The sequence below is a fragment of the Chironomus tepperi genome, unplaced genomic scaffold (genome assembly GCF_022539635.2).
Source record: "Chironomus tepperi strain 1889 unplaced genomic scaffold, CSIRO-AGI_Ctep_v1 contig_11, whole genome shotgun sequence".
Taxonomy (NCBI): Eukaryota; Metazoa; Arthropoda; class Insecta; order Diptera; family Chironomidae; genus Chironomus; species Chironomus tepperi.
In genome coordinates this window covers 1,218,539-1,236,030 of record NW_027226133.1, presented here as the reverse complement: position 1 = coordinate 1,236,030, position 17,492 = coordinate 1,218,539, and the positions used below count along the sequence as shown (strand labels likewise).

Here is a 17,492-nt window from a genome sequence, read left to right as displayed (position 1 = left end):
TTATTCCAATTGAAGTTCAAATTTTCAAGCAAAAGTTCAAATTTTGAACTTTAAAATAAAAATTTACTTTAATTTTGAATTTAAACAGTTAATTTGCAGATATTAGAGCTTATAAAGTCATTTTCAAGAGATTATTAATCCTTATTCAACTCCACTTCAAGACTTTGATCTCAAATTTTGGTTGATTTTTAAGTTTATTGACTTTCATGCTAGTTTTAACATATTTAAAAAGTATGAGCAAAGCTTTTAGCATTGAAAGATTAGTCAACAAACTGCAAAGTTAAGCTAAATTTTACAAAAATTAGTATTCTAAAGCAATTTTCCATCAAATTCATCAAAAAAATTTGACAAAATTCAAAAATTTGCAAAAACTCAACAATTATTTCAACTTAAATTCAAATGTTTGTTAAAATATCGACAATTTTGTCAACAGAATTCAATTTTACTACCTGGATTTAGTTTCAATACCGAGAACTTCATCTTACAATCACAATGTTACACATTCAAAAGGTCATTATTCATTATTTAGTCTAATCTGAATAATTCTCCGAATAAATTCTCAAGAAATTGCTCCCAAACATTCTCACAACTTACAACATCATCTCCAAAAAAAATTTTGATTTCCTTCATCAATTTTCCTTTTCTTCTTTAATTTTCAACTCCGTCCTTCCAAGAAAAAAGCTCTTCACAGACTCACTCACAAGCTAAAATCTACACAAGAAAATAAAAAGTAAAAAAAAAACTTTGTGTCGCACAATTCAAGCAACAATGTCTGTACAACAAAAAAATTGCATTCATTGTTGTCACAACATAATAAAAAAAAGAATTAAAAATAAGAAATTAAACGTTCACTGACATTCATTCACACAAAATGAAGAAATAATTAGAATTTTACATTTAATAAATTGAGAAGCTTTTTTTCATAGGGAATGCAGCATAAAAAAAAATTAAATAAATAAACAAATTTAAGGAAAAAAAAAAGTTTTCTGTCGATTGCATTAAAAAAATACAAAAAAAAAGTAAATAGTAACTGATAAGTGACAATTAGTGGTGCATTTTGTTGGGAAATGGAAGGTGGAATGAGAAATTTTGTTGACGATTGACCAAAAAATTATGAAATTTTTAAGAATTTTAATTAATCCAGAGTAGAGTTTCAAAACAGGCAAAAAACCATACAATTTTTTTGATAATTTGAATGGTTTTGTGAGAAAAAAATAGCCAAGAACCGTACAATTTTTTTGACAATTTGTATGGATTTAAAAGAAAAACATACACATTATTAAGAAATTGTACTGTTTTTACCTGTAACAGATGCCTGTTTTGCAACTCTGATCCGTAGTCTGTTTCACGGCTGTGATCAGTTGATCCAGAGCGACACAAATGAAGAAGGCTTCACCATGGAGATTTTAAGGCTCGGATAAACGTCTTTCATTAATACCAAATGGAAGCCGCCTCGATGTGGCTGCAAACTGAGCCTTCCTTATTTGTGTCGCTCGGGAATCGTATGTCTAGTAATAACCTTGGAATTCAGGTAACTTGACATGAAACATGAAAGCTTATAACTAGACACATGGTCGACTAATTACAGATGATTTTATTACACCCTGCCAAGGGTATATCCATCACCAGATCCCTTCTTCCTCCTCCTCAACCAGTAAACATTCAAATGCACAATAAAGCTCATTCTAAGCATTCACATTCCCAACCAAAGACACCACAAAAGGAAAAAAAAATAATAAATAGAATTAAAAAATCAACCTTACTTCCCTGTTCCACGTGGAAGTTCAAATAATTTTTATTTCAAAACTGATCATTTCAAAAAAAAAAGTAAAAAGTAAAAGATGAGAAGGAAAAGAAGAAGCAAAAAAATGATACTAATAAGAATAAAATAGGCAACATGATTTATAAATAATTAAAAAGCTAACATAAATAATGAAATATATCTAAAATATATTTAATGAGAAATAAGATTTAAATAAAAGGAGAAGCCGAAAAGGAAAATGGAAATAAAAAGTAAGTCGATAAGTAACTAAAAATGATTGTGCGCGTTCATCTACCAATAAAAAATATTTCAGAAGACTATTTTTTAAATAATAATAATTAAATTAATTAGTGAGGAGACAAAACAGCTTCATTGAAATTTTTTGTATCTAATCATTAATAATATTGTAGAAATTTACGACTTCCTGATCATTTTTGATGCTTTCGATGAATTTAAATGATGAAAAGTTGATCTTACGACTTAATTAAGCTCATAAATCTACTTTTAATTCAATATAAATTTATAAAATGTTAGAAAATTTGTAGGAATTTGATAAATGTGCTTACAAGATGCATAAAATCAATAAACTGCCTTGTCAGCATGTTAATCACATTATGGAAATATTCTAAGGACGAAATGGCTGATTGACAATCGTTTGGAATCAAGTTTATCTTGATTTGAAATTTCTAACGGAAAAAGAGTTTTTGAAGAATCAAAAACCATGAAGTTTGCTTCCAAAGCAATTGTGTCTCGGCTATTTGAATTGTAAAAAGCCGTTAAAAATTGAAATTAGGTTGAAACAATCAAAATGACTCAATTCAAAGCTTAAATTGCCATAAATAAATCATAACAAAGCTTCAGTTCCTCAAACTTCCCAAAATATTGTAAATCAGCCATTTTGCATCAACAAACGAAAGCAAATTTTGTATAATTTATCATTTTTCGCATCAATTCTTGGAAGAAAAAGTGAAAAATTTTCCAAGATTTTCCCTCATTTTCGTTCATAAAAAAAATATTAGAAAATTGATAAGGAATAAAATTGCATAAAATGTATTTAACTACATACACACACCATACATAAAAAACACATGTTCAAAAAAAAAAAATAATAAAAGTTGAATCCAAATAAGATGAAAAAAATAAAAAAATTCTCTGAAATATATTGCATAAGTAGTTGAGCATGCAGAATTGTATTTGCTAGTCTCTCAATATTAAAAAAAAATGAATTATCGATAAAAAAAATATATTAACACTGAGTAACTATGAATGTAAAAAATTATCTCTAAAAAAATAATAAAAAAATACTAATTTTAAAAAAAAAGTTGTCACTTGACTCATTAATTTGATTATCTTTCAGGTTGAGTGGGAAGTATAGCACGTGATGAATTGTCGTGTTTATGTACAATGCGATAGGTTTATCAGGAGACATGAAAAACAGCACATTTTGTCGCCGACCGATAGAGTTTTAAGAAAAAATTGTGAATTTTTTATTGTTTTATTTTTATAATTTCCAAGAATTTTTGCAATCTGTGCTGCAAATGAAGAAAAATCTCAAAAAATTTGTTTTATTTTAATTGACTTTAATTTTTGTTTCCAACTTCTCTGAACCAGCTGTCGTGTTTTCTCACCTGACAAAATATTCAATACTCTTTTTTTCAGCCTTCTGTTTTGCGAATAACTAACAATATTTTCACACGAGTAAATGTTTTTATGTAATATGCAGTAACATGTCATGGATTTTTGTCTAAGCGAGAAATTTTGAACTCAAAATAATGAAGGTTTGTAATGTTTTAGACTTGAAATTGACATAGAAATGAATCTGGAGGTTGAAAAGTTGACTTTGACTTTCAACGGTAATCAAAGATTTGAAATGAAATGCTAGCAAAATGAAAATGAAGTTCATTCAAGACAAAAACTCAAAACGAAAACAAACTAAACGTATCCTTTGAATTAAATTCAAAATGTTCGTTGAAAGTGAAAAGAATATTTTTATAAATTGTCCCAAAACTTTTGAACTTTACCTAAGACGCAAACCTAAAACGACAGTAAACTGAACTTATCCATTGATTTAAATACAAAATGTTCGTTAAAAAGTGTTAAATTTCTTTGAATTGCAAATTATGAGAAACCTTACTTGTGAGCGTCAGTACGTCAATATTATTTAATAAACGAATAAGAAAACCTGAAAATCTGCAATAAAAATATTAAAATAAATAAAATAAAACATAAAATGCTTAATAAACTTAATATCTATTATTTTTATTTATTTTTGTAATAATTAATTAATTAGAAAGTTCAAAATAAACTGGAAATTCATAAGAGCGCATACGGATTTGATTTAGATACTAAAAATAAAAAAGAAAACCAAAAGAAAAAGAAAAGAAAAAAATTCAACTTTTCATCTACAAAAAAAAGTGACAAATTGGCTACGTCTTTGCAAAAATAAAAGAAATATCTTTATGCATTAACATCGTTCTTCACATAATCTTTTATGTCCTCAATTTATATAATTGAATTTTTAATTGAAATTTTTATACATAATTTTTGAAACAGACTTACAAAGGTAAGCTTCCATACATACGCATGCTGTTCCATGCCACCGCACAGAAGATCTTAAAGAGTAGGAAAATTTATATCAAAAAAAAAAGTTTGCGAAACAATAGAAAATGTTATTTAATTATTTATTTAATTTGTTTGTTGCCAAAAAAAAAAGTTGTTTGTTGTTTAGCGCAATGATAAGCTATGCGATCGTTCGCGACTACTACTAGCCGATATATACTGTGATGGATCATTTCGTTCATGAAGACGTTGATTTGGTGGTAGTTTTTGGAAGAATGGATGACGCAGTGCTTGTTCTGAAATGAGAGTTACATCATCAGTAAAATGAATCTTAAGTCTTAAAATAAATCCATCGGATTAAAATTTAGGGTTAAGTTTAATCCTTGGATTTAAACCAATTTTAATGATCCAGAGCCAAAAAGAACTTATCTGGACCATCAAAATTCATCCATAATTAACCATTAATAGCTAACTTACCAAGAGTAATCCTAGTTGCAGGATCATAATCAAGCATGCTTCTTATGAGATCGAATAGTTGCAAATGATCTGGCGTTTCTGACATAATGTGACGATTGAGTGGCTTACAATGGTCTCGTACATAACGTCCATTTGATGATTTTTCATCCCATTCAAGCTTGCCATGGTAAAAGTACTTTGTCTTAGTTTTCCTACAATTTTATGCAAACAAATTTGAATTAAATTAAGAATCATAAAGGAATTTGAACCCTTACCTAGCCATGCGATGTGGGATTGGTCCGAGAATCCTCTCCATCATAGCTAAATGCTCACGATTATCGTGTGTTTGGAAAAGTGTTGTTCCTACATACAATTCAAACATGATACATCCGATTGACCATACGTCACACGGTTGAGCCCAGCCTAACTCGAGAATGACTTCTGGTGCACGATAATGTCGTGTTGACACAATTGTGCTGTGATGTTCATGATCAAATGTTGCACTACCGAAATCAATCAATCGTATATCTGTACATTTGACACGTCTAACATCTCGATTCTAAAATGAAATTTAACGGTTAAAAAATATTTGAAAATTGCAATGGATGCAAAAAATTTAAATCAGGAATTTATGGTAAAAAATTGGCACAAAAAATGGTTTTATGCAGCATAAAATCAATACGGAAATATCCATGACTCATTGATAAAAAGGCATACTCACTTTTCTTGCACTGAAGGTTGTCGTAGGCTCAGAATTTACAAATAATATATTCTCTGGCTTCAAATCCGTATGAGTTAATTTATTATCATGCAGAAACTTGACAGAAAAACATAACTGGTATGAAATATGTCGAATGTGATCCATTGGATATGGCTCATAATTGTTGTCGCGTAGAAAGTCAAAAACACTTAAGCCAAGCATCTCGAATGCAATGCACGTATGTCCGTGATAGTCGAAATAATCAAGAATTTTGACACAAAGGCTAAAAATAATAAAAAGAAGTGTTAATTTAGGCTAATAATAGCACGTACATTAACAAATTTCTTACTGTTCTGTAGCATTTTTGTCCGCAAGTTTCTCGAGAGCATTAATTTCCAATCGTGCTGCTTCCCTGTACTTTTCAACATTCTTAATAATTTTGAGTGCCATCGTCTGATTCATTAATTCATCCCTAACTTTGACGACACGTCCAAATGTCCCCTCACCTAACGTTGATTGAATTTTATAACGAGCTAGAATCATATCACCATTATGATAAATTAAATGACCATCAGCATCATCCCTAAATGACGGTTCCCTTTGTTTTGGTGGTGGAGTTCGTTCACGTTCACTTCTATTCCTGTCACGAGTATGCTTTTCATAATGATGATTACTTCTGGTATTATATTCATGACGTTCCTTATACTCTTTCTCCTTCCTGTGATGCTTTCTATCATTCTTTCTTTCATTTCTTTCATGTGAACGTTTTGAGCGCTTCCGTCTTGAACTGGATCCTTCATAACTTTCAACTGGTTGATAACTACTACTTTCATTTGATTCACCTCGTCTCCGCTTTTTATGAGCATGATTTGATTCTGATCTTGAACGATGTCTTCTTTTAGTCCTTGGCATTATAGGTGAAACAGCAGTAGCGTTTTCAATAGCAGGATGATGGGTTGAGTTGAACTTTGTCCAAATATCACTTAATAATTTAGAGACTCTCTTTATACTTTCAGAAACGTTCGAAATGTATTTATCAAACATAAAAATATGATTTCACATAAAAAAATATATTTTGATGCCCAAAATGCCAAATAACTTTAACACACTTTTTTTAACACTCAATTTATTAGGCTTGAAATCGTCTTCCTTGCTCAGATCGTTATCTCATTTGGCTGTTTACTGTCTTACTAAACCATTTAAATGAACGCATTTATGAAAATAACTATTAATTCTAGTTTTAATCGCGAATTTCTTTTTTTCTCAATGAAAATATGACAAGTATCAAACGTTAATAAGTAGGCGGCGCTGGAAGCGCTTTGTACATTGATGTTGATTTTCAGTGTCGACTATTGAGAATTTAGATGATTCTATTGTTACTTACGTAATAGCTGAAGCTGAATATTTTAATTTTGATTAAAAAATATAGCACAAACTGAATTTAGATGTGAATGCTGACCAATTGCGTAAACAGATCGTTTCTATGTGAAATATTTCCTGACAAATGGACTTTATATGAGTAAATAAAGTTTATTCAACAAGATGTGCTAAATAAGGGGACTACAAGAATTCGAAACTTAATCCGAATGTTTTTGTTATGATGGATAATCCGGTTGTTGTTCTAACTTGTCTTACCTAATAAATAGTTTTCCAATGTTGTGATTTAGTAAGGAATTTGAAGAACTAATTGTTAAATTGCGAAACTTTGACAATTTGAAGAACTTTAATTGAAGTAAACAAAAGATTGCTGATTTAACGGATGAAATTTGAAAATTTCATTGAATCAAAATGAGAAAAATTCAAAATATTTTTCAACCGTTAATTTTTTTTCGTGTTTCTTTAGAATTGAATTATGTTTGTTGCTTCTGACTTATTGATGTTAAAGTTGACTTTAAAATATTTATGAATCCTTTAAGATTTTGAATTTCTTGATTTTTAGGTCTTTCTAGAAACGTTTCATTTGTATGACTTGAAGTTGGCTTCACAATGAAATTTTTGAATTTCAGTTTTAACGGTTTTTTGATATTATTAGAAAATTTAGAAACTAATGGCAAATTAAGTTAATAACCAATCTGAAATAATCTTATAATAAGTAGAAATCAATAAATTAATCTGAAATAAAACTTTTAAAATGCTAAAAATCAAAAATTAATTTATTTACATTTTGTTTTATTTATTCATTTTCATTTTTTTTTTTGTCATAATTAATTTGTGCAAAGACAAAGCTTCTTAACTTTTATTAAGATTGATTACAATTTTCTCAACAGAAAAAGAGTAAAATACAAATTAATCAAAAAACGTGACTACATAGGACTATATAAAATGAGATTTATTCATCATCTCGCTTTCGAAACACAAAATATCTTTTAATTCTTGTAAATAGTTTGAGCGTATCATTAATAGATCAATGAATTACCTATCAAATAATGCGAAACTTTATTTTTTTTCCTCGTTTTTATTTTTTATTTTTTTATTAAATTTTTTATCCTATTAAATCACATTAAAAATTATTTCACCGTTATATTCTAATCCATTTCTGTTCATTAAAGTAAGTAGCAAAATAAGAGGAAGTAAAATTGGCTCCAAAGGGCTTCTCGATCCCGCTAACAAAATTAATTAGTTTATAGGTTTATAAATTAATTAATATAGAAAATTTCAACAAAATAGAAAAAAAAATGAAATGAGGGTTAACTATGGTGCGATAAAAGATTATAAAATATTTTGACCGTTCATATAGCACCTTAAATTATTCATAATGTTTGGAAACAAGAGAGAAAAATATAAAAAAAAAATCCTAATGAGAGCTTTACGCGCGAATTTGTGATAGAATAAAAAAGAACGAAAGTGAAATTATCAACAAAATTTCATCAAGCTATGTTGAATATATCCGTAAAGGCGTGAAATGCCTTTAATACCATTTAATCGTTTCGTTTCATTGTGTTTTTTTTTTTTTTGCTTCGTTTCTTCTTTTCTGTTATTAAGTTTTATATGCTTTTTAAAGGAAAAATCCGAATAAACTTTCTTTTTTCACCTGGTTTATGAAACTTTAAGAGGCTCATTTCACTAAAAAGGATGAACTCAATCAAAATAGCATAAGACTGTGAGGTTTTCCGTCGATTATGGTATGTTATTATGGAAATAACAGTCATTTTCTTAAATTATTCAAGTTTTTGAGGTTATGTTTTGAAGGAAAGTGAATTTTTGGAATCAAATTAGTTCAGACTCTGATGAGAAACGGTCAATTGACAGTTTGGAGAATTGAATTGAATAGAATTGAAACTACACTGCAAATTTGTAGCAATTTTAATTTACTCGTTTTTAGGGTTAGTCAGGTTAAGTAATCCTTTAGGGGTGACTGTCAGGATAACTTAGTGTCTTGTCGTACACCAAGTTACTCGTATTAGATAGGTTTGATGCTTGAAATCCATCCAATATAGTGAAATGAAGCTTCAAAGCTTCTCTTTTTGTATAGCATCATCCTGGACTTAACAATTCAAAAGTTTTGTAATTATAATGCGCAGTTTTGTAAAAATCTTCATTTATTCATTCAAATTTCTACTAAAAATGCACAAAACATCTCTAATAACCTCAAAATTCTCAACTCCAGAACATTTGTTTAAGCAATTTCCATAATGGAGAAAATATTGCGACTTGTTTCATTAATTTTTTTCACTTGTTTTTTTGTCTCATAAAATTGTTTTCATTATAAAGTGCATGAATTGTTTTCTAGTAAGTGATTCCTTTTTATCATTAGTCGAATATACTTTATGTTTGTTTTTATGTCCAGAAAAAATTGTGGAAAAAACTTAAAAATTTTCTTCCTAAAATTTGTCATTTTAACTTATGAGTCGTGAATTGTTTCCTGGACATTTTTCATTTGTTATTATTTTATTAGACTATTTACAATATTACTTATGTCATATTTATTATTATATAAGTTGTAACAGATTCTCGTATAATTGAAATAAAATTTTATTGATAACAAATGATGGCAGTTTTCAATATTATGCTACAATTGTAGCATGATTCATTCATTATTTTTATTAATATTATTAAGTTTATTATTATTATTTATTTTATTCTCCCTTACATATTCCTTAATTAGTAAATTGTGTATGTATTTTATGTCTTAAAATTCAATTTTTTATTTCCTTTTTTTAAATTTTCTTTTTTTCTCTCTCGTATTTAATTCTTTTTGGCTCTTTTAGAAATGTTTTAAATTTTAAATTTTGTTTTGTTCATTGATGAGACAGCAAAACCTAAGAAAATGGTCAATTTTGTGTTTATTTTCATTTCTTCCGCTCAATTTGGACCATATTAAAATTTTAATTCTTTTTCATTTTGTATTACTATGCATGAGTGCGTGTCTATAGGCTCAACAGTAATTGAAAATTTTCAATTATAAAACTTTTCCAATGAAAAGCTATTGAAAATTTTCTTTTAATCTGTTGAGGACAATCTATGTGAATCATTTCATACGTGAGTAATTTGAGGGAGTATACTTGAGTATTTTAAATGTTTACGGCAAGGTAGAAAATGAAAGGCTTTAATAGTTTTTGTCTTTGTTTGTCTTTTAAGGAGATTAGAAGCTTTTATAATTGAGTTTTGTGGTTTGAAATTAAAGATTTTAAAATGTTTGACGTACGTAATTTTACGTAGACGTAGATTGAAAAACGTACGTAATTTTACAAAGACTTAAGAATGAGAAACGTACGTAATTTTACGTAGAATTGATAACAAGAAACGTACGTAATTTTACGTAGACTTAAGAATGAGAAACGTACTTAATTTTGCGTAGACTTAAGAATGAGAAACGTACGTAATTTTACGTAGACTTAAGAATGAGAAACGTACGTAATTTTACGTAGACTTAAGAATGAGAAACGTACGTAATTTTACGTAGACTTAAGAATGAGAAACGTACGTAATTTTACGTAGACTTAAGAATGAGAAACTTACGTAATTTTACGTAGACTTAAGAACATGAAACGTACGTAATTTTACGTAGACTTAAGAATGAGAAACGTACGTAATTTTACGTAGACTTTAGAATGAGAATTGAAATTCACAAACTCTTTAATAAAGACAAATCTGCAAGAATGACTTGAATTTCCCAAGTTATTTAAATTATCCCACAGAAATTCAACATTTATCTCATAATGCATATAACACATTTAATAGTGACATTAGAGAATATTCTTAATAAACTCATCCTTCCCCCAAATTCACATTGCATGAAAACTAAACATATAAATTGTCACTGAATAAAGAAGTCTAACATTCTTAGCATATTCGTTTGCTAATACCTTAAGAGAATTAAATAGCTAAAAAACATGCTCACTTGTTGTATGACGGATGTGTTGAGAGAGAAAAGTTCAGGAACGAAATTTCATCATTTTCGTGAAGCGAATGATATTGAATTCAAATATTTCTGGGCTCTTTTACGAGCACGTCTTAACATACCATGAAGATTAATATACCTTAAGCGTCTTCTTAAATCTTGCTGTTGCATTATTTCAGAATTATTAGAATTATCGATATTATTACTGTTAATAGAATCTAACAAATAATTTGTTGCTGAATTTAAATTGTTAAATCTCGAATCGAATCGGCTACGATTATTTTCATTATCATTATCATTACTTCTTAAATCGTTATTAATAAATTGGCAGCTGCTGTTATTATTTAAGAAATTCATACTTCGTAAATCTGCAGGAATAGAGGATAAGTCTGGATTACTAAAATAGATACCACCGTCGTTCCTAATGCGAGCTTGTGTCGAATTAAATGATGCAAGTATTAGTGAGGCGACATTAAGTGATCTGCGTGGATGGCGATGCTGTCTAGTTTGAGGCTGATTTTGTTGTTGTTGTTGTGTCGTTTCTTGTGTTTGTTGCTGTGCCTGTTCGTGTTGAGTAAGTGATGCATTAAATAGCTTATCAGCACCGGATTTTGCATGTCTCTTATTGAGATTATGATGATTACCAATATGATTGATTGAATTTGATGACGATGAGCTTGAATGAGGCTTAAGATTAACACTATTAATATTGCAACTATCCTTTTTCATCAAATGATTTAAATTAATTTTACTCCATATCATGAAATTTTCATTTCCTTTCTCTTCATTTTCCTTAACTTTACCACTTTGGACTGTCGATTTTTTCGATTTCTTTGTCTTTTTCAATTTAAATTTATTATGTTTTAGATTAATATTTTTAATGCTGCTCGGTAGACTACTGGGAATTTCATTATTTAAGAGATTCTTTTGTTGTTGCTCAGTCGGCAAACTCGTCAGTTGACTTTTCGATAAATATTCACAATTTTCTTTCGTACACAATTCAAATTCAAATACCCTTGTATCATCCTCCTCACTACCTCTCATCGTGTGCTCATTGTATTTTTTATTATCATCAATGCCATTGTTACTACTACCCTCATCGCCAGCATCATCATGTTGATGATGATATCTATAATGTGCCTCACAGCAATCCTCTAACATTTCATTATCATGATGATGTAAAATTATTGTTGAATTACTATCAGCTCGTACTCTATCACCAAAACTATTTGTACGCCATAATGGTACAATTTGTGTCTCTCTATGTCCACGATTTCGAGCATCAAGTGATGCTGATCGATGATGTTTAAGTAATTCAGCTATTTTATTTTCAAAATTTTCATCATCCTCATCCTCGTCGTCATCCTCATCAGTCTTATAATCGCTACTACATATTTGACTTTGACTTCGACTACGATCAGGTAATCCTGTTAAAAAATTCCATTTTATACGTGATGGTGAATTAAACAAGTCTGGTATTTCAATATCGGAAAGTTCTGAACTATCACAACTATGACGACGTCTTAATGGCATTGTATAATTGTTCTCTACATTCGTAAATCTTAATGCAACGAGTTGCTTAATAGAATTCGAAAGATGCTTACTAACTAATTGAGTAATTTCATCGTTTACTGTTGAATAAGAGTCTGTCTCACTATACATTGGTGGCGGTTGTCGTTTATCATAAGCGGCTTTCGTCCGATCAAGCGTTGACGTTTTATTCTCATGAAATTCACTCGCATCAGAGCATTCAGATGATGTTGATGATGTTGTTTGATCTAATTCCCGTATCGGTACGTCTTCATTATCATCATCATCATCAGCATCATCATCATTGGCAAGTAAATAGTGTTTATCGATGTAATTAATTTTTGAAAATGAAAGTGAACGGTCACGTAAACCTTCGAGTAAATGTAGTTCAGAATTTAAGAGCATTATTTGATTTTGTGATGGCTTTCGTGATATTAACGATGCCTTACTGTCATCACATGAACGTGATGGACGTATCTCATAAAAATATTCTGGATTTATATAACATTGTGAGGTGAAACTTTTAACGCTTGAATTTCGTGACATAAGTCTCGGCTCATCTGGTTGTGATTGCCTACGTAAATGATAATGTGGATGTCTATGGCTATGCTTAATGTGAGCATAGTTAGACAAATATTCTGTATCGTCTGTAATATGTGACGAGTGCGTACCAATTGTATTTGTATTTGGATCTGAATTATAAAGTCGATTATAAAATGCATTCGTTTGACTTTTGTGGCTGCTATGATAACTACATATTGTATTCAATGTCGATTGACTACCAGTTGTCTTTAAACTAAAGCTACCATTACGATGATGCTTCTCCAACGAGGATGATGGCCTTATTATTGCATAAGGACATGATGCTTGATCCATACACACTGTCTCGGTTTGTTGTTGTTCTTCATGTTGCTGTTGTTGCTGTTGCGAATGTTGCTGATTAAGTGCTAGTGGTGGCACTTGATTATCTTCCACCACCTTATCGTCATTATTATCTACAATTTGTACATAACTGCTAGGGAACACTGGACCGTTCTTCAGAAGTCAGGGCTCTATGTTCGGCTGGTACACAGTTGCTTGCGGATGATGGTGATGCGGCACATAAATAGCAGTTCGTGTCTGTGTAATTTTTGCGTTTTCTAAACAACGCTCGGAAGCAGCTAAAGAAAATTTTTATATTTTGTTGGTTTGGAAGACGGAAATAGAACAGAAGATTATGATTATAGCATAAAACCTCTTAAGCTGGAAAAAATTTTATTATTTCAAGTTAAATAAATTTGTGTGAGGGAATCTTCAATAAAAAATAACATCAGTGGCACATTTATATTCATATATAAGGTATAAAGAACAAAAATATTTTTTCAAGAGGAGTTTTAAAATGTATTTTTACAAATGTTTTAAGAAACTTTCTTTTTTAACAGCAAAGATACATAATCTACAAGCATAACACACAGAAAAAAAAACATTGTTACATTTAGGATATAAAAAAACACCAACAACAAATGACACAACAAGTAAAGCAAACGTGCAGATATATAAATTTTTGTGTATATTTAAGCAAATAGCAGATAACATTAAATGGAGGATGGAATACATTTTCTCATATTTTTTTTCATTATCATTAAATTATTTACATTGAAAAACATTCAGGGTATGGAAATGATTGGAATTAAGTCTATGATGCATGGTATTATTTGGGGTATTTTATGATTATAAGTTGCTTTTTAGCGTAGATAATTTTTGATAATTTTCATTTAATTTATTTATGTAGAAGAGCTGATGTAGCTACATATGTTGAGTTGTAGCTTTGTCATTGGGTATTCATCCGAGAGAAATGATTCGACAAATTTTAATTTTCATCAGTAGAATGTGTCAAAAACAGTGGTTATGGTGACATTTAGACATCTTTTGGTTCTTTTGACGTTTTTTTTGCCAACTTGGCGACAAGAAGGTAACCAAATGACTGTGTTGTGTCAATTGGAATGTTAACATCGTATTTAATATGGAAAAGTCGACCTAAGTCCACTAAACTTCAATTAAAATTCGAGTCGATTTCGATCACTGCTAGTGACTATATCAAGCCACTTTACTTGATGGTAGTCATAAATCCGAAACTCAGCATCAGAAGAAGACTTTTGGATTGTTATTTGTTGGAATCATACTTATGTTAATTCTTAGGACTAGCAACGCATAAACTCATTTAAACTTCTCATTCTACCTAATACTTATAGAATAGACAGGTCAAAACAAACTTGATTTAAAGTGTAATTATGAAGCTTAGTTAACTCAAGTCAAGAGCTTACTATTGATACCACTCCTAGTCGACTTCGTTCTATGCTTTATAATCCATCATTTTAATTGTTTATATTTTGAGAAGTTAGCTCGAAGTCGATTCGGATTTTGGATGAAGTTCGACTCGAGTCGACTTTTCCATACTGGATTCGAGTCGAGGGCGACCATGGATCACAGCTGATCTGTAAAGCCATCGAAGTAAAGCAAGTAAGTAAGAATTCGAGTTAACATGGAGCTCTGGTCTTACGTAAGGAGTCCTTCCTTCAATCATTTCCATCCCCTTGATCCATGAAAATAAGCATCAAAGTTATGTGTTCTATTTATGTTGATGAAAATTTATTAACTGAAATAATTTTCTACAATTTTTAATTATATATTTTTGTAAGCATAGACACACATAGTGATACACAATATAATTTGTGTAAATAAATTGCAAGTGAAATTTTATAATTTTTAATTTCCAACCCTCCAAAAATACAATAAATAGAGAGATGAAAAATTAGATCTAAAAGTTATATTATGTGGAATAATTTATGAAAGCTTAAAAAATGACCTTATGGTTTTTAAACTTCATGGATATTGTTTTTCTGTTGAAAAATAACCATGAAAAATGTTAATGTGAACTACGTGCATGTTTACGAGAACAAAACAAGATCATAAAAAGAATTGCAAGAGATAAATTATTTTCTATTATTTTTTTTTGTCTCATTGAATTGATTTCAATTTTATATTTTTTTTAAATTTTTTGTTTAAAATTTTTATATGATAAAAATAATAATGTTAAAAAAAGTATGAAAAAAGAATGTTAATGTTCATTGAATTCAAGCCTATATGATACAACCTGTGTCATTGCTTGCCAGACTATTATTTATGACAGTATATAAAGAGGATATTCTCTTTTTTTTAATTTAATATACTGTACTGCAATGAACATTCTATGAATATTATTATATTTTAAGTTTACTTTTATATAAATTATGCAAATATACATAGCAGTGTATTAAATAAAATTAAATCCCTCCCTTTTGTCTTTGTAGAGATGGGCGATGGGGAACTTTATGGTTTTTGCTCTTTTTATCGCAAATCTATTCTGGACATCCGCATAAAAAGGAACTTTATTGTTTTAAAGCAGGGGTGGGAAACCTTTTTTATGGACACGGCGGTTATGTGGATATGGTTCATGTCATTTTGAAATGTGCCGCGACACACAGGTTGCCAAACGTTCAGGCTTTAACATAGTGGTGGGCAACCTTCTTTACCACGGCAAACCTGAGTCATGAGCCTTGATCGAATCTAAATTTGGCATACGATTCAAGACATTTCCAAGCATACCGCAGCACCCAAATTGCCCACCACCGTATTAAAGTCTGATGATTATAAGTTTTTCAAATTACTTTACAGAATTAAAAGGACACGACATGATTGCATGAAAGTAAAGTTTACTATTGGGTGGATACATGGGATTAATATGACCATTTATGAACTGAAATGACCCCTCAAAAAAAATATTTAACATGAATTTTATGTTAAATTAAATCAGTAATAAATCTTTTTTGCTGTATGTGCATATGGGATATGATTCTATGTAGAATAGATACTGGAAGTCTTTGCAACTATTTAAAATTTACTTTGTGGGGTGAATATTAAATTAGAGTGTAATAAGTTGAAGTATCTGAGTTGGAATCAAAATGATTTCATATTAGTTGGTTACCTTACAATATTTAAGAATCTGTTATATGGGATAAGTTCAACATAGTAATCTACTTAAGGTATGCAATCTGACTATAGTGCGGTTTATTAAGTCTTAATAGGAATACAGTAGTATGGAATGGAATTTTGGCTTTTAGAGGTTGGTTGTTTGGAAAAATTTAAGGATCATGCAGATTTTAAACCAGAGCTCAAAGTTGAATTAGATTTTGCATGGAGTTAACTCGATTTTAGTCAACTTTTCCATACAAAGTCCTAGTCAACTTCGAGTACTGTTATAATCTTAACTGAGCTTGTATATTCGAGTGGACAACAAAAAATAAAGCTAGTTATTAAGGTCTTGGTCGACTAATGACATTTTCTCCGAAACGTTCCGTAAAATATGCCATTAATCGACTTATCAGATCTAGTTAATAACTTCACATTATGTCAAGTTGTCTGCTCGAAATAGATTTCTTCAAGCTACATCAATTGCCAAAATATGCATGCCACACCACTGAATGGAAAATTCTGTTTGTAAAAGGCAATTTTGTATAAATCTGAATTATAATTTTGAACTTTTCGTTGGTCAAAATGGATAGAATTGAAAACCATCCAAACGATTCGATTTAAAGACTAAGTCTCTCTACATTCTCTCTATAGTCCTCTATATTAACTTCTCTATAGACCTACAACTCCTTCTCTAAAATAAAATATATGCAAATATCTGCTTCATCTTTGTGCACTATTAATTACTGCACTTATGACTTTCAACTTCCTCCTAAATCAAACTTAATTCCAGAGCTCGAACTCGACTCGGATCTTGAATGAGAATTCGATTTCCTACAATATTCGAGCTCTACTTAATTCAATTTGTAAGTTCATAAATAAAGCCATAAGACTATAATTTTAATAGGCAATCAACATTGCAAGAGCATAAGAATTTCCAAATCAGATTCGAAAAAAATTCCACAAACAAAAATAAAAATCCAGACTTCATCTAGACATGACTTTATGTTTTATAGACGCTTCTTAACTCCTTTAACCATCAAAATTCCTTCAGAAGATATAAAAACGATGAAAATCCAAATCAACAAACACATAAAGTGAGTGAAATGATTCGCAATAAAAAACAAAGTCATAAGCACCAATGCCCATCTCGCGTT

The 17,492-nt window shown here is 29.8% G+C and overlaps 2 protein-coding genes across 12 annotated transcripts in view; both read right to left on the bottom strand.

Moving 5' to 3' along the window:
• Positions 1-4,005: 4,005 nt before the first annotated feature.
• Positions 4,006-6,764, bottom strand: Doa (Darkener of apricot). The gene is made up of 5 exons (XM_070635922.1): positions 5,827-6,764; positions 5,499-5,760; positions 5,053-5,336; positions 4,799-4,989; positions 4,006-4,617 (listed from the first exon to the last, which is right to left on the bottom strand). Exons 1-5 carry the CDS (start codon positions 6,519-6,521, stop codon positions 4,487-4,489), a joined length of 1,563 nt encoding a protein of 520 aa, XP_070492023.1. The 5' UTR covers positions 6,522-6,764; the 3' UTR covers positions 4,006-4,486.
• Positions 6,765-13,254: 6,490 nt separating this feature from the next.
• Glut1 (Glucose transporter 1) overlaps positions 13,255-17,492 on the bottom strand; it is a 60,867-nt gene continuing 56,629 nt past the window's right edge. For 4 of the 11 annotated variants that reach the window (XM_070636894.1, XM_070636888.1, XM_070636911.1 and 1 more), the window contains exon 20: positions 13,255-13,508. In XM_070636894.1, coding sequence (XP_070492995.1) covers positions 13,393-13,508 — 116 coding nt within the window. In that variant the 3' untranslated portion in view covers positions 13,255-13,392. The remainder of the gene's footprint in view (positions 13,509-17,492) is intronic. The other 7 variants (XM_070636930.1, XM_070636944.1, XM_070636952.1 and 4 more) reach the window with 5 other exon arrangements.